The 24,865-nt window shown below is 34.0% G+C and overlaps 3 protein-coding genes across 8 annotated transcripts in view; all 3 read left to right on the forward strand.

The window, feature by feature from the left end:
- The first annotated feature begins 7,170 nt into the window (after positions 1-7,170).
- LOC101889445 (cytochrome c oxidase subunit 7C, mitochondrial) lies at positions 7,171-8,293 on the forward strand. The gene is made up of 3 exons (XM_005190946.4): positions 7,171-7,344; positions 7,489-7,622; positions 8,088-8,293. The coding sequence occupies exons 1-2, from the start codon at positions 7,258-7,260 to the stop codon at positions 7,603-7,605; spliced, it is 204 nt and encodes a 67-aa protein (XP_005191003.1). The 5' UTR covers positions 7,171-7,257; the 3' UTR covers positions 7,606-7,622; positions 8,088-8,293.
- Positions 8,294-8,497: 204 nt separating this feature from the next.
- On the forward strand, positions 8,498-8,913 carry LOC105262397 (cytochrome c oxidase subunit 7C, mitochondrial). The gene is made up of 2 exons (XM_011297350.3): positions 8,498-8,653; positions 8,716-8,913. The coding sequence occupies exons 1-2, from the start codon at positions 8,555-8,557 to the stop codon at positions 8,842-8,844; spliced, it is 228 nt and encodes a 75-aa protein (XP_011295652.1). The 5' UTR covers positions 8,498-8,554; the 3' UTR covers positions 8,845-8,913.
- A 2,432-nt stretch (positions 8,914-11,345) lies between these two features.
- LOC101889781 (paired amphipathic helix protein Sin3a) overlaps positions 11,346-24,865 on the forward strand; it is a 46,512-nt gene continuing 32,992 nt past the window's right edge. For 3 of the 6 annotated variants that reach the window (XM_011297343.3, XM_059125721.1, XM_011297348.3), the window contains exon 1: positions 11,347-12,238. The gene's annotated coding sequence lies outside the window, so the exon portion shown is untranslated. Of the gene's footprint in view, positions 12,239-23,698; positions 24,542-24,865 lie in introns of those variants that run through there. The other 3 variants (XM_011297349.3, XM_011297346.3, XM_011297344.3) reach the window with 3 other exon arrangements.

Raw genomic sequence — 24,865 nt, forward strand, 5'->3', positions numbered from 1 at the left:
ACTCCTTAAATATTGACATTTCGGGGTTTTTAGCATCGTTTTGATTGCAGTTTCTTAAAGAGGAAAAATAGCCTATTTTAAAACGCTTATAACTCTTTAAATATTGACATTTCGGGGTTTTTAGCATCGTTTTGATTGCAGTTTCTTAAAGAGGAAAAATAGCCTATTTTAAAACGCTCATAACTCCTTAAATATTGACATTTCGGGGTTTTTAGCATCGTTTTGATTGCAGTTTCTTAAAGAGGAAAAATAGCCTATTTTAAAACGCTCATAACTCCTTAAATATTGACATTTCGGGGTTTTTAGCATCGTTTTGATTGACGATTTTTAAAGAGGAGAAATAGTCTATTTTAAAACGCTCATAACTCCTTAAATATTGACATTTCGGGGTTTTTAGCATCGTTTTGATTGACGATTTTTAAAGAGGAAAAATAGCCTATTTTAAAACGCTCATAACTCCTTAAATATTGACATTTCGGGGTTTTTAGCATCATTTTGATTGACGATTTTTAAAGAGGAAAAATAGCCTATTTTAAAACGCTTATAACTCCTTAAATATTGACATTTCGGGGTTTTTAGCATCGTTTTGATTGACGATTTTTAAAGAGGAAAAATAGCCTTTTTTTAAACGCTCATAACTCCTTAAATATTGACATTTCGGGGTTTTTAGCATCGTTTTGATTGACGATTTTTAAAGAGGAAAAATAGCCTATTTTAAAACGCTCATAACTCCTTAAATATTGACATTTCGGGGTTTTTAGCATCGTTTTGATTGCAGTTTCTTAAAGAGGAAAAATAGCCTATTTTAAAACGCTCATAACTCCTTAAATATTGACATTTCGGGGTTTTTAGCATCGTTTTGATTGAAGATTTTTAAAGAGGAAAAATAGCCTATTTTAAAACGCTCATAACTCCTTAAATATTGACATTTCGGGGTTTTTAGCATCGTTTTGATTGACGATTTTTAAAGAGGAAAAATAGCCTATTTTAAAACGCTCATAACTCCTTAAATATTGACATTTCGGGGTTTTTAGCATCGTTTTGATTGCAGTTTCTTAAAGAGGAAAAATAGCCTATTTTAAAACGCTCATAACTCCTTAAATATTGACATTTCGGGGTTTTTAGCATCGTTTTGATTGACGATTTTTAAAGAGGAAAAATAGCCTATTTTAAAACGCTTATAACTCCTTAAATATTGACATTTCGGGGTTTTTAGCATCGTTTTGATTGACGATTTTTAAAGAGGAAAACTAGCCTATTTTAAAACGCTCATAACTCCTTAAATATTGACATTTCGGGGTTTTTAGCATCGTTTTGATTGACGATTTTTAAAGAGGAAAAATAGCCTATTTTAAAACGCTCATAACTCCTTAAATATTGACATTTCGGGGTTTTCAGCATCGTTTTGATTGCAGTTTCTTAAAGAGGAAAAATAGCCTATTTTAAAACGCTCATAACTCTTTAAATATTGACATTTCGGGGTTTTTAGCATCGTTTTGATTGCAGTTTCTTAAAGAGGAAAAATAGCCTATTTTAAAACGCTCATAACTCCTTAAATATTGACATTTCGGGGTTTTTAGCATCGTTTTGATTGAAGATTTTTAAAGAGGAAAAATAGCCTATTTTAAAACGCTCATAACTCCTTAAATATTGACATTTCGGGGTTTTTAGCATCGTTTTGATTGACGATTTTTAAAGAGGAAAAATAGCCTATTTTAAAACGCTCATAACTCCTTAAATATTGACATTTCGGGGTTTTTAGCATCGTTTTGATTGCAGTTTCTTAAAGAGGAAAAATAGCCTATTTTAAAACGCTCATAACTCCTTAAATATTGACATTTCGGGGTTTTTAGCATCGTTTTGATTGCAGTTTCTTAAAGAGGAAAAATAGCCTATTTTAAAACGCTCTTAACTCCTTAAATATTGACATTTCGGGGTTTTTAGCATCGTTTTGATTGAAGATTTTTAAAGAGGAAAAATAGCCTATTTTAAAACGCTCATAACTCCTTAATTATTGACATTTCGGGGTTTTTAGCATCGTTTTGATTGAAGATTTTTAAGGAGGAAAAATAGCCTATTTTAAAACGCTCATAACTCCTTAAATATTGACATTTCGGGGTTTTTAACATCGTTTTGATTGACGTTTTTTAAAGAGGAAAAATAGCCTATTTTAAAACGCTCATAACTCCTTAAATATTGACATTTCGGGGTTTTTAGCACCGTTTTGATTGCAGTTTCTTAAAGAGGAAAAATAGCCTATTTTAAAACGCTCATAACTCCTTAAATATTGACATTTCGGGGTTTTTAGCATCGTTTTGATTGCAGTTTCTTAAAGAGGAAAAATAGCCTATTTTAAAACGCTCATAACTCCTTAAATATTGACATTTCGGGGTTTTTAGCATCGTTTTGATTGAAGATTTTTAAGGAGGAAAAATAGCCTATTTTAAAACGCTCATAACTCCTTAAATATTGACATTTCGGGGTTTTTAGCATCGTTTTGATTGCAGTTTCTTAAAGAGGAAAAATAGCCTATTTTAAAACGCTCATAACTCCTTAAATATTGACATTTCGGGGTTTTTAGCATCGTTTTGATTGCAGTTTCTTAAAGAGGAAAAATAGCCTATTTTAAAACGCTCATAACTCCTTAAATATTGACATTTCGGGGTTTTTAGCATCGTTTTGATTGCAGTTTCTTAAAGAGGAAAACTAGCCTATTTTAAAACGCTCATAACTCCTTAAATATTGACATTTCGGGGTTTTCAGCATCGTTTTGATTGCAGTTTCTTAAAGAGGAAAAATAGCCTATTTTAAAACGCTCATAACTCCTTAAATATTGACATTTCGGGGTTTTTAGCATCGTTTTGATTGACGATTTTTAAAGAGGAAAAATAGCCTATTTTAAAACGCTCATAACTCCTTAAATATTGACATTTCGGGGTTTTTAGCATCGTTTTGATTGACGATTTTTAAAGAGGAAAAATAGCCTATTTTAAAACGCCCATAACTCCTTAAATATTGACATTTCGGGGTTTTTAGCATCGTTTTGATTGCAGTTTCTTAAAGAGGAAAAATAGCCTATTTTAAAACGCTCATAACTCCTTAAATATTGACATTTCGAGGTTTTTAGAATCGTTTTGATTTACGATTTTTAAAGAGGAAAAATAGCCTATTTTAAAACGCTCATAACTCCTTAAATATTGACATTTCGGGGTTTTTAGCATCGTTTTGATTGCAGTTTCTTAAAGAGGAAAAATAGCCTATTTTAAAACGCTCATAACTCCTTAAATATTGACATTTCGGGGTTTTTAGCATCGTTTTGATTGACGATTTTTAAAGAGGAAAAATAGCCTATTTTAAAACGCTCATAACTCCTTAAATATTGACATTTCGGGGTTTTTAGCATCGTTTTGATTGCAGTTTCTTAAAGAGGAAAAATAGCCTATTTTAAAACGCTCATAACTCTTTAAATATTGACATTTCGGGGTTTTTAGCATCGTTTTGATTGCAGTTTCATAAAGAGGAAAAATAGCCTATTTTAAAACGCTCATAAATCCTTAAATATTGACATTTCGGGGTTTGTAGCATCGTTTTGATTGCAGTTTCATAAAGAGGAAAAATAGCCTATTTTAAAACGCTCATAACTCCTTAAATATTGACATTTCGGGGTTTTTAGCATCGTTTTGATTGCAGTTTCTTAAAGAGGAAAAATAGCCTATTTTAAAACGCTCATAACTCTTTAAATATTGACATTTCCGGGTTTTTAGCATCGTTTTGATTGCAGTTTCTTAAAGAGGAAAAATAGCCTATTTAAAACGCTCATAACTCCTTAAATATTGACATTTCGGGGTTTTTAGGATCGTTTTGATTGCAGTTTCTTAAAGAGGAAAAATAGCCTATTTTAAAACGCTCATAACTCCTTAAATATTGACATTTCGAGGTTTTTAGCATCGTTTTGATTGCAGTTTCTTAAGGAGGAAAAGTAGCCTATTTTAAAACGCTCATAAATCCTTAAATATTGACATTTCGGGGTTTTTAGCATCGTTTTGATTGCAGTTTCTTAAAGAGGAAAAATAGCCTATTTTAAAACGCTCATAACTCCTTAAATATTGACATTTCGGGGTTTTTAGCATCGTTTTGATTGCAGTTTCTTAAAGAGGAAAAATAGCCTATTTTAAAACGCTCATAACTCTTTAAATATTGACATTTCGGGGTTTTTAGCATCGTTTTGATTGCAGTTTCTTAAAGAGGAAAAATAGCCTATTTTAAAACGCTCATAACTCCTTAAATATTGACATTTCGGGGTTTTTAGCATCGTTTTGATTGCAGTTTCTTAAAGAGGAAAAATAGCCTATTTTAAAACGCTCATAAGTCCTTAAATATTGACATTTCGGGGTTTTTAGCATCGTTTTGATTGCAGTTTCTTAAAGAGGAAAAATAGCCTATTTTAAAACGCTCATAACTCCTTAAATATTGACATTTCGGGGTTTTTAGCATCGTTTTGATTGCAGTTTCTTAAAGAGGAAAAATAGCCTATTTTAAAACGCTCATAACTCTTTAAATATTGACATTTCGGGGTTTTTAGCATCGTTTTGATTGCAGTTTCTTAAAGAGGAAAAATAGCCTATTTTAAAACGCTCATAACTCCTTAAATATTGACATTTCGGGGTTTTCAGAATCGTTTTGATTGCAGTTTCTTAAAGAGGAAAAATAGCCTATTTTAAAACGCTCATAACTCCTTAAATATTGACATTTCGGGGTTTTTAGCATCGTTTTGATTGCAGTTTCTTAAAGAGGAAAAATAGCCTATTTTAAAACGCTCATAACTCTTTAAATATTGACATTTCGGGGTTTTTAGCATCGTTTTGATTGAGGATTTTTAAAGAGGAAAAATAGCCTATTTTAAAACGCTCATAACTCCTTAAATATTGACATTTCGGGGTTTTTAGCATCGTTTTGATTGCAGTTTCTTAAAGAGGAAAAATAGCCTATTTTAAAACGCTCATAACTCCTTAAATATTGACATTTCGGGGTTTTTAGCATCGTTTTGATTGACGATTTTTAAAGAGGAAAAATAGCCTATTTTAAAACGCTCATAACTCCTTAAATATTGACATTTCGGGGTTTTTAGCATCGTTTTGATTGCCGATTTTTAAAGAGGAAAAATAGCCTATTTTAAAACGCTCATAACTCCTTAAATATTGACATTTCGGGGTTTTTAGCATCGTTTTGATTGCCGATTTTTAAAGAGGAAAAATAGCCTATTTTAAAACGCTCATAACTCCTTAAATATTGACATTTCGGGGTTTTTAGCATCGTTTTGATTGCAGTTTCTTAAAGAGGAAAAATAGCCTATTTTAAAACGCTTATAACTCCTTAAATATTGACATTTCGGGGTTTTTAGCATCGTTTTGATTGCAGTTTCTGAAAGAGGAAAAATAGCCTATTTTAAAACGCTCATAACTCCTTAAATATTGACATTTCGGGGTTTTTAGCATCGTTTTGATTGACGATTTTTAAAGAGGAAAAATAGCCTATTTTAAAACGCTCATAACTCCTTAAATATTGACATTTCGGGGTTTTTAGCATCGTTTTGATTGACGATTTTTAGAGAGGAAAAATAGCCTATTTTAAAACGCTCATAACTCCTTAAATATTGACATTTCGGGGTTTTTAGCATCGTTTTGATTGCAGTTTCTTAAAGAGGAAAAATAGCCTATTTTAAAACGTTCATAACTCCTTAAATATTGACATTTCGGGGTTTTTAGCATCGTTTTGATTGACGATTTTTAAAGAGGAAAAATAGCCTATTTTAAAACGCTCATAACTCCTTAAATATTGACATTTCGGGGTTTTTAGCATCGTTTTGATTGCCGATTTTTAAAGAGGAAAAATAGCCTATTTTAAAACGCTCATAACTCCTTAAATATTGACATTTCGGGGTTTTTAGTATCGTTTTGATTGCAGTTTCTTAAAGAGGAAAAATAGCCTATTTTAAAACGCTTATAACTCCTTAAATATTGACATTTCGGGGTTTTAAAAAAATGTTTACAAATTCGAAAATAATTATATACTACACCACAAGGTGGTCAGGGTATTATGTTTTTGTGCATTTGTTTGTTACAGGCAAAAGGAAACAAGATAGACCCATAGTTCCTTTTGATGATCTGCATAGAATCTTATTCTTAGTCGATTTTTACATGTCCGTCCGTCCGTCTGTCCATGTATTTTTGTAAACAAAGTACAGTTCGCATTTATTACCCTATCCAGATGAACACAAATACTTTGCTTGGCCCAAAGACGAACCCTATTGAAATTGGAGATAATCGGTCAAAATTTAGATATAGCTCCCGTATATATCTTCGTCCGATATGCCTTTTATTGTTCAGATATAGCCATAGCTCCCATATGTATAGTTCATCCGATTTGTTATTTTTGTCCTCCGCAGCCGTAATATACACTCTATAACAACAATATTTGGGGAAATATATCAAATACAGCTCAGAAAGACATTTGATAAGTTTTATCGAGGTCGGTTCAGATTTGGGTATAGCTCCCATATATAACTTCGTCCGATTTACCTTTTATTGTGCACCAAACGTCTAATATTTGTCCCAATGGGATGGAATTTGGCTCTTACTACCGAATTGAGTCTAGAAGCTTGTGTTGAAGATCGGTTCAGATATAGCTATAGCTCCCATATATACTGTTCATTCGATTTGTTATATTTGTTACCCACAGCCGTAATATGCACTCCGTAACAACATTATTTAGGGAAATATATGAAGTACAGCTCAAAAATATCTTTGCCAAATTTTATCAAGATCGGTCCCGATTTGGATATAGCTCCCATATATATCTATATCCGATTTCAAATTAATTGTGCACCAAATGGGCAATACAAGTCCGAATTTAAAAGATACAAATGTTTCTGCATATTTAGTCCATTGAACTTTGTAATTATAATCAAATTGGATTGACCACAATCATTGTTCATTGTCCCAGCAGCTGTGTCGATGCGATTGCCTGTATTCTTCTACCATGATGTGTACTCTGTCTTAAGAAGAACTCGCAAATTGTACGATATATCTTACCCTAGTTTCCAATCATGTCATAACGGCGTTAAAAACATTTCGCATAGCCCATGGCATATTTCAACGGCGTTTGAATTTGTCATCGAAATACTCTGTTTTCGTTTTGGCAACTTGAAAGGGTTTTCTCATCTGCTCGTGTTAAGAAATCTAAATTTTGTGGTGCAAAATGTTGAACGCTTCCCAATTATTGTTGGCCCGTAACATTTCCAAGGCTATGGTTAGATTCCACAGCCATGGTGGCATTCCCGGAGAGGTATGTTAATTAAAGAAAAAAAATGAATACAAAAAAATATGTTAGTACATGAGATGAGAGGTTTCATGTGGTTACATAATTTGTGAAAAATATTACCCCAAAGGAACCTGTGATTTAATTGGTGTTCTCCTTTTCTTATTCCAGAACTTGCCCTTCAGCTTGAAGAACCGCTACAAGCTTACAGCCATTTTCACCACATTCACTGTTTTGGGTTTCGGCTCACCCTTCTTGATTGTCAGACATCAATTGTTGAAGGCCTAAACGGAGAGTAATTTTAGGTTAGTATCTAGCGGGGAAAAATAGTGGAAAGTTATGATAGGCACAGGTATATGATGAAAACAATTCGATTTGAAAATTCATAAAATAGTAGTAAAATATTTCGAATATGCTTTAAATTCCTTATTGGTCTGCTCCAGAACCTGCAAGAATCTACTAGTTTTGTAATTTTCTCCGATAACATAAAGAGAAAATCGGTTATCGTAGTAAAAACTTTTACATTCTTGCAGTTCTGGAACAGACCATATATTGGGAACACAAGTCGAGTTGATTTTCATTTTATACCTGAAACGAAATAATTGTTGGAAGTGTAGACTAGGGTACACCCACTTCACAAACATGCAATAATTACTTAGAATTAAATCTTTTATTCAAGAAATTAATCGAACTACTTCATAACTTTTCTTTCGAGGAGAATATTTTATAAATGTAAAATGACCAACCATTTTTATTTCTTCCATTTACAGATTATTTGTTTGGTGTTAAGACAAAAGTGATGTCAAATCATTTTCCAAAAAAATCGAAAATGGTTTATAAGATGTAAAGTTAAATCAATTAACGTGAAATATAAGTGAAAATAAACCAAAAAATGATGTGTTTTTTATTTCAATATAATTAATCCTGGGACAAATAAATTCGACTTTAAACGCAGGCGAATTACCGAAAAATGTAATATGTACATTTTCCAAGATTTTACTAATTTTGAACCTCACTTAGAACAAAGAAAAAGTGGAGAAACCATAGAATATTTTTTTAAGAGTTGTAGCAGTTGGGGATATCACTACAGAAATTCTACTCCATATTTAGACTACCACTTAACATTCGCCATGGAATTTCTTGATAAACCAAGTAACCCTTTTGTAATATTTCATAACTACAATTTCATTTATTTTACACAAACAGTATCGATATTTGAAAATAGAAAAACTGAAAAATGTTAAATATTACAAAGAATTTTTTGCGCATCTATCCTAAACCAATTTTGGGTCAGAATTACGTTATTCGCCACTATAAAGGTGGTGTGCCGGGATGTGTAAGTACATGCCGTCATTGCTATCATAAAATCGCGCATAATTATTGCCTTTCTTCCTCAAGAATTTGCCATTTAAGTTGGACAAACCATATCGATTTACGGTGTTTTATTTGGTGGCCGGTGTCATTGGTTTTGGTGCCCCATGGTTGGTGGTCATGCATCAAATGCTGAGACCTTATGATTATGAATAAATGAATTATCTAAATGATACTTTAATACACGGTTTAATATAAAAAACGAACGACTGATTTAAAATCAAATTGATTCGTAGCTTGTTTTCGTTTCTCTTGCGCTCAGCTTATGTATGTGCTGTTTCACCAAAGTCAAGACATAAATGAAGAAAACACTGAAGTTGGTACAACTTGCGCTCGCACGCACCAACAGTTGGCCCAACTTACGAAATTATCAAAAATTTTTGATATTTCCAACCAACCTCAACCAACTTTCGAAAAAGTTGTACAACTAGCCCTCAGACGCACCAATAGTTGTACCAACTTGTCAGAAGTTGGGTCAAGTGTTGGTGTATCTAAGGGCAGCTTTATAGAAGTTGGGAAATTCTTGTTAACTCATATTTCCGAGAATACTACACCTTTGGTATAGACTATCACGCATGGTAGAAGAATACAGGTAGATGCATCAACGCTTGGGAACATTGATATGTCAAAAAAATTTAAAAGTTTTTTCTTCTACCATGCTATCACGATATTAAGCTTTATAGAGATCTGTTTTCAAAAAGATATCTACATTTACATCGAAGATCTAATGTGTGGCCGGGAGGCCTTAAAGTAGAGTACACATTATCAATATTAATTATCAGAAGAATACAGTTAGACACATCGACACAGCTGCCGGGACAATGAACTGTCAAACCAATTTTGAAATTGAAAATGTTGAATGAAAAATTATTTGAATTTGCAAAAATTGTTGAAAAATGCATATCATAACCACCTCCAAATGGCATAGTATAAGAAAACATATAAAAATCTACTTATTTTTGAAGACATTTTTTTGACATATCAATGTTCCTAAGCGTTGATGCATCCACCTGTATTCTTCTACCACGAGACAGACAAACTCAGCAAATTGTATGTATTCATTATGCATTAATTTGCTTAAAATGAATATATTCAACTAGATTTTCAATACAACAAGTAAAAAAGCAGTAAATTCGGTCTGGAGGATTTTTGAATACCCTCCACAATTTGGAACGAATTTGGCAATTTAAAAAGATCCGTTAAAAATTTTGTTAAAATCCTAAAAATACAGAATGTAGTCATTATATTAGGGTCTATACGACGTCGTGGACCTGCATAGACAATTTTTGTAATAAGACATTACAATATTCAAATGCGATACTTGAAAAAGGAAATTCAGTGAATAATGTAGTTAAAATCATCAAAATACCGAATATAGGGAGCTGCCGTTATATAAGGGCTTTACGAAGACGTGGAACTGCACAGACAATTTTCTGTCGTAGATTGTAGTATTCATTACGAACTTCAAACACCAAATTTGAAACAATTCCGGTGAATAATGAAGCTAAAAGCATCAAAATACCGAATACGAAGACCTGGACCCACATGACCCATTTTCGATACCAAAAGTCCTGCAGACATAATACACATTTGAGTAAAATTTTATCAACCTACTTCATTTCTTTCGGAAGCTAGAGTGATTTCCACAGACATCGCTAAATCGATTTAGAATTTTGTGCCGACCGACAATATATATACTTTGTGGGGTCTAAAATATATATTTCGAGGTGTTGCAAACGGAATGACAATCTTAATATACCCTCCATACTATGGTGGAGGGTATAAAAAGAGCTCATCTCACGACCGGATATATTTTAAATTCGATGCGGTATCTACATACTAGCAGAAAACATCTCTGGGCAAGGCACTACTGATGTGAATGAATACTTATTTTTCAACATCAATTGTCAGTTATTAGCCTTTTTAATCACAATTTTTGGTTATTTTTTGAATTCTTTTTTAAACAAACATAATTAGATCAGCATTTATATTCTCCTAAGTGTGTATCTAAACACACAAGTTTAACCTAACGCCCAAATGTTTGCCTTAAATACTGCATAAATTTTCTGAATTTGATGTGTGGCCCCTCTTCTTTATATTGAATATGCATCGCGCTTATATACAACTTTTATCAAGCCTGCAGTATTCAATTGTTGGATTGATGCTTGTTACAATAAGAAGTAAAACTGTGGTGTCATGGTACAATAAGAAGGTAGAACAGTTTATTTATTTGATATTTTTCCTTATTTTTAAAATATGCAAATAGCGCGAAAAATGAAGAATATACTTGGAATGACTTTCAATCTTTCGATTCCATGGCAAAACTTGTTAATATCTTTAATACACGCCCCGCAGTACACTTTTGCCCCAATCATTGATTTTGAATATATTTTGTTTATTTTTTACAAAACAATAAATATGGAAAATTGGCAGAATTTGGCACAAAAAACTGTCTCTCCGACCTTTTCTAAAATGTATATGGCAATTCGTGTCAACACTGGACATAAAGTTAGCTTGAACCAAAGAATTGGATGTGTGACTCGCAACCTTTAAAATGTATACAAAGTGAACGATTGTACTAGTTTTATCAACTCTGAAGTACGACATTATTCTTGTTTTTGTGTTGTGTTTCGTTCAGTCATACGCGCGCCATATTGCAAAAGTTCGTTCAGTCAAAGATCCGTGTCGTCAGCTGGCGTTTAATTTCTCTATTCATATCGTGTCGCTAGTTTTTCAAGTTTTTTTCAGAGGAAAAAGGAGAAAAATTAAAATTCCTTATAAAAAGAAAAATTGTTAAAAAACGAATGCAGTTGTACGGTTGAAAAGTTTGCCTCGAAAAGAAAATCTTTAAAACTTTGTAGTTCTATTGGAAAAATACATAATTTTCGAATTAAAACTCGAAAAGGTGTTGCTTAACAAAATGGCGAAAGTGACAAAAAATTCAAGTGTATTAGGAAGACGACTACATTAGTTTTTTTTTTTTGGTTTGGTTTTGGTGTATGAGAGTGCCAACACAAATATTCTTGGGAATTTGTAGTTGTCGAGGATTTTTGCACAATAAAGTAAATTAACTACACCAAACAACAATTTCCTTTCTAAAAACGTGGACGTTTTTTCTGCCACGAGTTAGAAGAAGGCAAACGGAAAAAGAAGCACGGTCCGTCCCGTCCGATTCATCCAGAGCTGTTGTGAGCGGGCCAGCAGCAGCACACGTCGAACCGCCGCCAACCAGCCATTGAATAGTAGAAGTAAATGTGAGTGACGTAGAGGACAACCCCATACGGTTTTCTTAATGAGAAAAAAATGTCTTGGTCATTGGTTTTCTGTAAGGGGATTTCGGAAATATTTCCTAAAACGTAATAGAAATTTATATTCCGTGCACAAAAAAATATATATCAAAACAAGTGGTGAAGAATCTTGAGAAAAAAAAAAACTGAAAAATTCTACATATATACGTCGGGTAAAAGTGCAGCTGTGTTGGAAAAACATACGAAAGAAGGTTGTGCTATTTGTTTGCAGATCTGCGGCATTGAATTTGTTAAACAATATGGTGAGTTTTTGTAAATATTTCTTAGACATATGGACAATAAAGCTGTGACTTTAGACGAGGCATAAAAGTCTCGATTGAAAGACAAATGTTGATGAAAAATATCATAACCTCAATTATGGGGGTTTCTATTCGAATAATGAAAATAAAATTAATTTTCCGGTATAATCATATTAATTACTTCGGTTTTTATTTGGTAAAATAAAGTTATGGGGACCAATAAAAATGTTTGCCATTTGTGGTATTTAGCTTTGTTTGATTAATTTTCATTGCATTTTTTTTTTGCTATCACTGCATTTTTACTCCTTCAATACAATTGTCTCACTATACCCTCCTCCTGTTGTGCTCCCTTGTTTGTTCGGGTTTTTGAGGTTATAATTCTCATGTCTATTTAAAAAAGTATTATCAATATATAACACTGCTTGTGTATGCTGGTCGACTGACTCTTTTTGCTAAAGAGAGGAGAAGACACCACAAGCAAGCGCCGTAAAAACATAATATTCTTTTTTGGTTTGGTTTCGTCGTTGCCGCTGTCGTCGTCGGCCGTGTCTAATGCTTGAAAATAAAGCCAAAGACGTGACCTCCTTTTGTTGTTGTTTTTCTCTATTAAAATTGCCGCAGAAATATATGATTTTTTCGAGACGATACCTACCAACATTTGTTCTTGCTTCAACTATTTGAAGATGAAAGTTTTTTTCTTTTGTTAATTAAACAACTGCAAATTTACAATCCAGTGAAAAAAGTTTTGTTAAAGCAAAATTTTCTTTGAATTATTAACAGAATTCAACAAGGTTCTTTTTGTTTTTATTCTTTTGTTGTTTTCCACCATATATATTACAATTACAATGTATACCTATTGGCCATGTATGCGTGTGAGTGTGTGTGACAAAAGCCTATCGGTGTTGTTGTTGTTTTCTCTGTGGTATTGCATAGTTCTGTCTTTGTCACTCTCCTAGCAGAACTAGGCAATGTACTCATTACACTGTAGCCACTTTTCTTTTGAATTTGTTCTCTGTTTTGTTTGTTTTTTTTTTTTCTGTCGGGTTACAATAACTAACGTCACGCCACGGAGTTGCCAATAGTTGTTAAGAATCTCTCTCTCACATAAAAGTGGAAGACAACAAATAGCAGTTATGTCAACTCTGTTATTTGAGGTAGATAAGTTTTGCAAATCATTTGTAAAATGTTCACTAAAACCTTATTTCTTTTCATTATAAATGAAGAAAAATGAAATACAGAGAATAAATCAAGAAATATTGTTTTATTATGGTAAATCAGTGAGGAGAATAATAAATTATTGAAGATTAAATGAGTGTGTAATTAATCAGTTAGTGGCGGTGGCATGTGACGGAAATCAAATTGTTTGGCTGAAGAAGAAATATTGCCAGCGGAACATGACAGCCACTTGGAATCTAGCAAACAAGGTGTAATAGAATAAAAGCAAGGATATGCAATTACCATGCAATGGTCCTTGGTATTTAGGTTTGATATAAAACAAAGTTGTCGGTGTCTGTAATTTAATAGTCCAGGATATCTGCAGATAGAATACCTATCTGAATTCCAATGAAAGGAAAAATATCAACGGGAGTTCTTATCTAAAATTTATTAAGATAATGGCGGAAATAGATTCCTTAACGTAGAGTCATTGTTCGGAGTGGTTTAGTTTGATTCAGTGCTTTGACTGTCGCATCGATCAATCTTGATCCAATCGGGGTAACTCATTCATTCCCTAAGCCAAAGACTAGGAACCCAAAATAGTTTTGCTAAGCATTGTAATATCTCTTAACTGCATGGAACTACCTCTGAATGCTTTAAGATTCGCTGACCCACCCATACTGGTACTGTCATTCTGTTTCCATGTCTCCATTCGTGTTGCTGTGGCGTTGAAATGCTTGTGCTCGGCCTTGTGAATAGAAGGATTTTTGTCTTCGTTGGGGTTTATATCACATGGTAGATATAACCATAATTTTTATTAACAAATTTTTGAATTTGTTAGTCGATGTGAGAGAGGTAAGGTAATGATACCAAAACACAATTGCTAATAATATTAACTTCTTTTGTTTTTCATAGTGCTCAGCTGGATTGCCACTGCTGTTGTGAACAATTTGAAGGCCGAGAAGATCAGCACTCGAATTGCCTTTTTTTGGAATACAAATTGTACACTTGTCTCAAGTTAAATTGATTGGTGTCAATCTGTGCGATTTCCATCCAGAATAGGTATACTCTAAAACCTGTTGTGCCAATAAACAGGTTAAAGACATGTCTTCATTCTCGCTACACGGGACCATAATTTGGCCTGAACGTAAACGTATCCTAAACATTCCATAGCAATTCAAAATTGATCAGCTTTTGTATTTTACAGGAGAACTAAACCACAGCTTTGTAGCTTGACCGTAAACGTTGTACGTATAAGCGCGCGCAATTGAAATATGTAGCTCCTTAAATACTATGACAACTTATACTAGGCACTAATTTACGACTCGGAAAACAGATCTCTGGCATAATTTCCCAAACCCTACTGATTATGTAGCTGTTGTTCAAGTTATAAGCATCTACGTAGATTGTTGTTGTTATTGAAGCAGATTCGCTGAGGTGACAGAACTTGATGGAGTAAAACTCCGATCGTTCTAGATTGTTGACGTTTTGTGAATAATCTGCATAAAATGTTTCGTGTTCCTGAGCTTCAGAGAACTTCTCGTTGCTAAAAACAGTAGAATTTTTAATTTGCTCCAGTTATAAGATCTAAATGGTTTGTATATGTTTAATCTAGGGTTAGCCACTAAACCCGATACCCATAGGTTGAGGGGGGTGGGTGCCTATCACAGCCCCATTCGATCAATATTCGATCTATTTGTGGTCAGATACCACCTACAATTATTTTGTGTTAGTACAAATACCAATCTTGAGTTCATATTAAATGTACAGGGTGAGATAAAAAAAAAACTGCAACAAAGTGCAATGGTGCTGAGTTCTGTTGGAATGTCCAAGGTCTGCGGCCCAAATGTTTGCGTGACCAGGGCTTTAATACAGAATATTTTCGAGATAACATTCGGCATTTATTCTAGTGCCACGGCCGATTAATACGAGCGGAGAGCGACCATCGGCTGTTATGGCGGCCCACACTATCACCGTGACCGGCACCTGAGGTCTGAGAGCCAAACGAAGGTGCACATTTTCAGCTGACCTCTTTGGCAAGTTAACACGATAATTTTGTTTGTTTACAAGCTGCTGGACAACTAATGTTTTCTCATCGGAGAACATTACCCCGAACACATTTTTCAATATTTGCCGAATGGAATATTGCGCTACGTTCAGCTCACGAGCCATTTTTGAACCACTGCGAGGCGGGTTTCGATCAAGTCGCTTCTTCACTTTTCGAACCATTTTTGTTGATTTTGCTGTTTTCTTCCTTGATGTCGGGCTACGCTACCTAAGAGTATCACGGTAAGGAACGATGGTACGAGAAAAAAGATTTATTCACATTTAAATACTGCAGTGCTATAACGACAGCCACTTGTGGTCTTCCAGCCAAAGAAATCACACCATCACGCTTGAATCCCATAACGAATAACTTTTTTTCTGGAAAATTCTCACCAAAATGCTTTTCAACGCTTGTAAACAATATAATGAGCTGTCACTGGAATCATTTTAACAGCTGTCGGACGAGTGGCTTAGAATTGAAATCAGTCTGAAATTGATTGCAGTTTTTTCATCTCACCCTGTATTATCTCTTTGCTACCCACATTTTTTTCTGTTGGCAATTTTCGGGTTAATTTTCTGCTAAAATTAGAAAATACTTGTCTTTAATTCAATTTAAATGTATAGAGCCGTCAGGGCACTCTTTAAATTTTATTTTTTTTTAAGACGATGTCTGCGATTCCTATCTTGTACACCATTTGTTATGGATATTGTTCGATTTTTTACATAAAATATATCTTAGGATAGGTCAGGGTCTTGTCGTAATATCCTTAGGAATTTATTCTTTTTCTATTAGATATGGGTGGTGCATTTTGACACAAGCGTTTTCAAACTTTTTAAAATACGAGTACATAGATTTTTTCTGTTCAACTCTCGTAGGCAAGATTTTTTCGTTGTGATATATTTTTAGGGATTTAATGATAATATTGCCGCATGTATAGAATTGTTTTTTTTTTATTTGCTAAAAATATACCACATTCAACTAAAATTAAACAGAGAAAAAAACATAATGACCGGCACATACCATCGAATGATGATGGCTGGCTGGTGGCTGTTCGCCTGGTTGGCTAGCAGACGTGATGAGTAACCAAAATCAATTCACATTGAAAATAGAAACCATGGCAATACAACAACAATTGCAAAATAACTTATTATTAATACTTTTATTAAGAAAATGGTGGTGGTGCTGTTTGTATCGTCTGCCTCTTGCATTCGTAGCAGCCGCAGCAACAACTTTCGAATTTTGCTGCTGTGATTTAGTTTCGTTTATTTATTTAATTTGTTTCTTGTTAAATAAAAGCCTAGCTATCTTTTTAATGCGATTGTAATACATACAATATGGGGATATCTATCAAACAATATTTGGAGAGTACCTGTAAAATAATGCACCACATTTCGACCATCTCGTAATCGAATTGAGAAGAAAGAAAAGAAAAATAACAATACACTTTTGGTTGTCCGCCGCCACAAAAAATGCGATAAAAGCGACCATACAGAGTGAGATGAAAAAACTGCAACCAACTTAGGACTGCTGTCATTTTAAGCCACTCGTCCGACAGCTCTTAAAATCATTCCGGTGACAGCTCATTATATTGTTTACAAGCGTACAAAAGCATTTTGTTGCAGTTTTTATCTCACCCTGTAATAGCGATTCTCTTTTGGTTGTCCATCGACACAACACCGCCACCAAAAAAAAAAAAAACTGCGATTAAAGCGATTCAGACCAACATACATACCTCCTCCAGCCAAGAATCACAAAAAATATTTTTTTTTTTCTGTGGCGAGGGGAACTTGTTTAACAAGTTTGACATCTTTTTTTTTTTTTTATTTTGTATGTGCGTGTGGCAGCAGCTTTGTACGTTTTGTTTGTCATTCCTCCATTTTTTATGGAGTTTTTCTTAATATTCTAATAATATCGAACTGTTGGGATTAAAACAAAAAAACATCCAACGGAATTTTAAATATTTATCTTAAAACTATTCCATTGATTTGCATGCAATCGCAAGTGCAGGATGTTAAATGCCAAACATAGCTCCACATAACAGATGTAGACTAAATTTAACACTTGCCATCGACGGACGCCTTGATTGTGGCGTTTGGCATCATTTTCAAGTGACCTGGCCACACAATATTTTTTTAAGTTTTTAAATAAAAAAATTTTTTTATTCAAAATTATAAAATATTTCTTTGTCACACGAACCCCAATGAGCAGTACCAGAGTCAGAGATCTGACTAGGATGGTTGTCAAGTGACACGTGAGGCACTATTCTTGTTTATAAAACAAATTGGAAACGCAAGCATTTTTGATTTATTTTAAATCAGGTTTGGAACCTGCATACCTAATCTAACCGTTAAATTTTTCTTGTTTCAGAGTTGCCAACTTAAAAATTAATTCTATATAACTTAGTTTACTTTGATAAAGTGACATGGCCACATAACATTTTTTGCATCTGCATGAATCAATGTGCTGTTTACAATCAGAGAATATAACTTGATATTTTTGGAGAGTTTAGCTGGAAACTCAAAGCTTGAGAATATTGATACGCCAACATTTTTAAAATATGTTGATAAAAATAAGTAAATTTTTAATGTTTTTATATATGACACAAATCGGGGGTTGGTATGATATGCATTTTTCAACAATTTTTGCAAATTTAAAAAATTATTATTCCAATTTTTAATGGCAATTTTTTTGGCAGTTTATTGTCTCTGAGGCTTTGTCGATGCAACTACCTGTATTATTCTACCATAGTTACTAGGAAACTTTTTCTTTGTTTCAGAGTTGCCAACTTAAAAATGAATTCTATCCAACTTAGTTTACTTTTGATAAAGTGATATGGCCACACAACAATTTCTTTCTTCATTTGCATGAAAAAATGTGCTGTTCACAATCAGAGAATATAAACTGATATTTTTAGGAAATTTAGCTTGCAAATCTATTTTATTGGGGGTTGGGCCACATTGAAATGGTTTCGAACAACGTTTCTGGCTACGTCGATGATCAACATATAAAAGTACCTGCCAATATGCCGTATTTTGAAGATTTTAGCTCCACTTTTTTAAAACAATATAACGGCACCTTTCCAATTCGGTATTTTGAAGATTTTAGCCACATTTTCTATGGGATTTACTTCGCAATTTGAAATTCACTATAAGGGTTTACTCCTCCTGTAACATGTTCATTTTTATATAGGTCAACGTTTTTCTATCCCCTGACTCTCTTCTAAGCTTTTTTAACTGATTCACACTGCCGAATTATTTACATTGTTTATACCCTTCGCCATACATAGTATGGAGGGTATATTATGTTCGTCATTTCCGTTTGTAACTCATCGAAATAATTTTAGACCCAACAAAGTATATATATTCTTGATCAGCGTAAAAGTCTAAGATTTAGCCCTGTCCGTCTGTCGTAATTTCGCTTGAGTCAAAAAGATAGGAAGCTAAATCTTTGCACATATCAATCTATATATGGGCTATATCAGTGCACGATATCGTATAGACCCCTTATAACCGAACCCTCTTGAAAGATATTTGTCTACATAGGTCCACAATATCGTATATCCCCCATATATCGGTACCTTCCGAAATTCGGTATTTTTACGAATTTAACAGAATTTTTAATGGATTTCATTATTATTGTTATTATTTATTTATTTATTTATTTTTTTTTTTTTTTTTGAAAATTTCCTAATTAGTTCCAAATTGTGGAGGGTATTTTTACTTTACTTGTTCAATTTTATATGTGGCCATATAGCAACAGTCACTTTTAATGTATTACTTGCCAGGACAATATATTACTTGCCATTATAATATTTTTTTTTTTTTTTTATGTGTTATTTTCTTCTGCATTCGTGTTTTCAATCGCCTCCCTTCAATGTCGTCGCGTCACTGTACAAGTTGAATGGACTTTGTAAATACTCGGTTATTTTTCATTTTTAGGTTCAGCTCTGTTCTGTTTGTTCTTCACTTTCCTTTCTCCCTTTCCGCCGATTAGTAAACGTTTTCAGTTCGATGTGTCGCCAGACCACTATGCAATTTGTGATCCCTATATAAACAGTAATTTTTTCCCTTATGGACGCTAACGAAATTACTACTGCAATTTTCTTTAATTCCCTTCACACAAAGACGAGGATTACTGAACTATGTTGTGATACCTGATGTGTGGTGTTCTGTTTTATTCGGCTTCGTCGTGTATTAAATATCGTTTCCGCATATTTAGTGTTTTTTTTTTTTTTCTTGAGATGTCCACTCTTAGATGATTGGTGCAAAAAACAAAAGTAACAATAAAACAAAAACATGCGCCTTTCTAACTTGAACTTTAAACTACACCACCTATGTTGTTGTTGTTTTTATTTCTTGCTGGAATGTTTTTGCAAATTTTTGAATTGTTGTTTTTGTTTTGTTATTACTTGTCTCTCCCGGACGAGAATATTAAGGCTAACTGAATGTTATGAATGTTTGAGGCTGTTGCTAGTTTCTCTCCAATACGTTTACTGTTCCACATCCTCTCATTTTTTTTCTCTCTCTGTGTGGGCAAATTTCATTGAACTTTTCGGAGAGTAATTACTGCCGTCAACAACGTTGTTTCAGAGTTGTCATCGTGTAAATTTACTGATGGGGGGTAATACCATGGTCAACCTGGAGTAGTACCACTAACACAACCACTGTGTTGGTAGTATGGTGACACTCTGTTTTTAGCAGGTTCTTTTCTCTTAACACCCTCAGTTTTCTTTCTTTAATTTTCTTGCAGAGAAAATCAATAACTGGGGTTAACAATTTTTTTTCTAAATGCAAATTGGTTGGTTTAGTCGGGAGACAAAAAAAGTCTCCCAGGAAAATAGGAAATTTATTTTATATCTACTACTCCACAATTTCACAATCAGATGTTAACAATTTATTAGTTGCATTTCTTTGTTGTTGGTTTCGGCAAATATTTTTGCTTTATTGTTGATATTTCTCTCCCATTCAACTCTATGGAGGTATCCATTGGCATTAGACATATGTGTGAAACTTATATTTTTATTGTTTCGACCTTATCATCATTTATCTCTCATCGATAATGGGAGATTTAACAGGATTTCCTTCGCCCCCACATTCCTTTATGCCAGGATTAATTTTACAAAGAAATATTACAATATCTTATATTTTTCTTCTTCGTTTGCACTACATGAAACCGTTTCACGTTAAATTGTCAGCAAGCTTCTGCTGGTGGTCGGGAGATTTTGCAAAAATTTGGAGCGCGCTCAATTTTTGTACTCAAATAATTTTTCAAAAGAGTAGCAGCCGTGCTGCATAATTAAGGTTGACTTTCTCTCTGTGTACATTGTCTCTCTGGTGTTTTGTGCATATCTCAGTGATGTTGTTTTTGTCATGAAATGTCAGTTCCAGTGCGGCCAATTTAGAGGTTTTTTTTGTACATTTTGGCATTTGATATCAAAAAAAAAGCTAGATCGAAACCTTATTTTGTAGTTTCAATAAAAACATTTCATTTTTTATTGCTACAAAGAGAACAAGTGAACTTTTGATACCTATACCATTGGCGGCAGACAGACAAAGTGAGGACCTGTATCAACAATTTTTGGTAAGGCCGTTAGACTTCAAATAGAAACTTCAAAGTCAAAATTTCAGACAATTGCCTCGAAAAAAACAAGGGGTATGGAATCAGAATTTGAAATGTTGAGTGGTATCGTTGCAGAGTGAGATAAAAAAAAAACCGCAACAAAGTCAAACGCCATAATTTTAACATTTTTAATTTTATTGAATGAAAGCAAAATATGTTGGAAATATCATTAAATTTTAGAATAAGTTAAGATTTGTGCGAATTTGCCTCCTTTGGCACTAATTATGGCCATCAAACGGCCAATAAAACCGTAACACGCTGCCTGAATGTTGCTCTGCGGTATTTTGGCCCATTCCCGGCGAAGCGCCTGCTTGAGATGATCGACACTATGGTATTTTTTAGTGCCAATCTTGCTTTCCAAAATACTCCAGACACATAGGCCAACGGATTGGTATCCAGAGATTTTGGTGGCCATTGTGCGCTGGAAATGAAGCGAGGAACCTCATTTTGTAACCATTCTTGGGTGGCGAGCGTGATGGTGCTGAGTCCTCTTGGAATGTCCAAGGTCTGCGGCCAAAATGTTTGGGTGCCCAAGGCTTCAATACACCCTCCAGAATATTTTCGCGATAATATTCGGCATTTATTCTGATGCCACGGTCGATTAATATTAGCGGATAGCGACCACCGGTGTTATGGCGGCCCACACCATCATCACGGCCGACGCTTGGATTCTGGTGGCCAACAGAAGGTGCACATTTTCATCTGACCTCTTTGGCATGTAAGCACGATTATTTTGTTTGTTTACAAACTGCTGGCCAACGAATGTTTTCTCATCGCAGAAAACCAAATTTGGCAGTTCACCACTTTTGGCCAAGCAACTCGGTAGTTCTTTTGAGTCTATTTTCCTTCTGTTGCGGTGTAAATTCTTGCACTTTTTGGAATTTCAATGGCTTTTCCCCGAGCTCATTTTTCAATTTATTTTTTCAAAAATTTTCAAGCCATTTTTCGGCCACTGCGACGCGGGTTTCGATCAAGACGATTCTTTACTTTTCGAACCATTTCTGCTGATGTTGCTGTTTTCCTCCGTCCACTTCGTTGACGTTGGGCTACGCTACCGATATCACGGTAACGAGCGATGGTACAAGACACAAAAAATTTATTCACATTTAAATGCTGGAGTGCCCTCACGATAGCCACTTGTGGTTTTCCAGCCAAATATAATGAAATCACACTATCACCCTTGAAATCCATCACGAATAACTTTTTTTTCTGGAAAATTCTCACCAAAATGCATTTGTAAACTTGTAAGCAATATAATGAGCTGTCACGAGTGGCTTAGAAATGACAGCCGTCTGAAGTTGGTGCTAGTTTTTTCATCTCACCCTATGGTTTTCCTGGTCGACCTTTTGTAGGTCTTGTTGCACAAGATTACGAATCTGGAGGTTAATTGGGGTTCGTGTGACAAAATAATATTTTGAAACCTTTAACAATATATATATATATCTTTGAATCTAGTCAAGAATTTGTTGGCTGGCCAGGTAATTTTTCCAGCTCTAACAAATTGTAATTTTGTAGTTTCTAGCAAAAAATGTACACTTTAAGCTGGCCATGTGTATGATATGATGATCATCATCAACCCCACAAAAAATGGCCTAAAGGTGTTAAATCGCACTATTCTATGCGGCCAATTGACCGGTCCTTAAAATACCGTTGAGATTAATAAGATTTTCTTAATCCAAACTCCGTTTAAATCCGTTTAAACTATTCTATTATTGTAACCAGTCTAACTATTTAAATGAGGCAGCATTATTTTTTCGCCATAGCAATAAATTTTGATGATAGCATGGTACAATGAAGAGAAGGTAGGTCAACTTTGAAAAAATTGCAAGTATAGAGGTCTACCTGTTTGGCTTGTAATGTCAGAAATAGTATCAAAACAATAAAAAATCAAACAACTTGTTGCATTTATTTTGAATAAATAATTGAAAACCGCGAAAACTGAATGAAAGGTCAACACTTCTTTTCAAAACCAGGTTCTATATATCTCTAAAGGATTATTTCACTACAAAAACTCTAGATTTTGTCGATGCATACGATGAAATAAACATTTTGAAAACATCCGAATTTGAATGTTTTCTGAACAATTTTTTTGTTACTGAAAAGAAAACACATACATAAACAAATAAAGATGACATATTAAGCCAAGAAAATAAAAAAATTGAAATCATATGGTATCATAGCCCTACCTTGATATCATTGTACCATGGATGATAGTAATATCATTTTCATCAATCCGCCCCTGTTTTTACTATTTTTTTTTTGTACTTCATACATTGTCAGGTATGTTAGTGGAACACGCTGTGTTCATTCATAGTGCTAGTGTCTCAACTATGCACATAGGCCATTTTAATCCTCATAAATTCCTCGATTTTCCCCCAATCGTCGTTGAACAAAATCCTTACTCTGTCAAAATCGAATTACGACAAGTTGACATCACTGTTTTGATGAGCACTAACCTGATTAAAGGAGTCCCTCGAAAATGCTTCTCGTTTAGATGCATAACAACAACATGTAAATACCTCTACGCGCGATTTATTCTCTCTCATTTCACCCATCTTTTCGCTCTATCTCAGATTTTTGCTCTTGTTTACAACAAAAAATTGTATATTCTCTTTGCTCGCTCTCCCTCTCTCTAATTGAATTGAGTATATAGTTTGTTATTGTTGCTTTGGTCTGCTGCGTATGCCTTTGTAAATGTAGTCGTCGTCGTTGTTGTTGGTGTTTTTATATATTTTCAGTAAATACATCCAAACACACATACGCTCATGTACGTCGTTCATGAATGTTGGTATTGCTTGCTCTGCTGCTTCTCTTGCTTTTGCTTGTGCCTGCCTGCTCTTGATTGTATACAACTTGGGTTGCCGAAAGTCATTTATATACACACAGAGTCGGTCGACTGTTTCTTGAATGCTTCGTGTGTATTCGTTAGTGGATTTTTAAGGTTTTGCATATGTCGTCAGCAGCAGCGGCCGTATACGTTTTTTAATCGAAATTATTAGCGGTAGTAGTCAGATGTATACGTTTGTTTCCTCTCGCTCGCCAAAATAAAAATTTAAAAAAAAATTGTGAAAAAGCCATTGGAAAATTTGTTTAAATAAAATCAAAGAAAATCATTCAAAGTCGAGAGATAACAGATGCCACAAATGAAAAATATCAAAAGTGTCAAGAAAATGTAACAAAATACAGTTTAGTTTTCTCCCTTGTGCGTTGTGAGAGTATTTTAAGCAAAACAGAAAATGTGTAATGGTCTCTGGAGAAGCTTTGAAGTGAAAGAAAAAATTGTTAAATAAATAATAAATATACCTAATAATTTTTCTGTGTAAAAGAAGAACACAAGAATCAGCAGTGTTGGCCAGTGCATTCATTCGGTGTGTCTGTCTGCCAGCCTGCCTTGCCCCGACGTCCTTCATACAGCACCACTACTCCATAGTATCTTTTTGGGAACATTATGATGGTGGGTACTGTTTGTTACTGCTGCTGCTGATGTAAGTGAAATTTTCCTGCATAAATTACAGTTTTATTGAAAATTGCAATAAATACTACTCGAGAAAATCATCGATTTTATTTTACAAAATTGTGCAATGAAATAATAAATGTTCGCGTTGTGTTTCACATTCGCGTAGAATTGTTGAAGAAGCAAAAAATAAAACTAAAATACATATTTTTAGGTTAGGTCATTTTTTTCAATTGGTTAATATACGTCGTTTCGTTTTTAGTAGTCGTTCGTCGTTGTCGTCTTTCTTTTTTCTTGTTGTCCGCAGTGGTCCCCCCCGCCCATTCCCCCGTTTTATTTCGTTGTGTGCCCAGAG

Source organism: Musca domestica, unplaced genomic scaffold, assembly GCF_030504385.1.
Source record: "Musca domestica strain aabys unplaced genomic scaffold, Musca_domestica.polishedcontigs.V.1.1 35, whole genome shotgun sequence".
NCBI classification, from domain to species: domain Eukaryota; kingdom Metazoa; phylum Arthropoda; class Insecta; order Diptera; family Muscidae; genus Musca; species Musca domestica.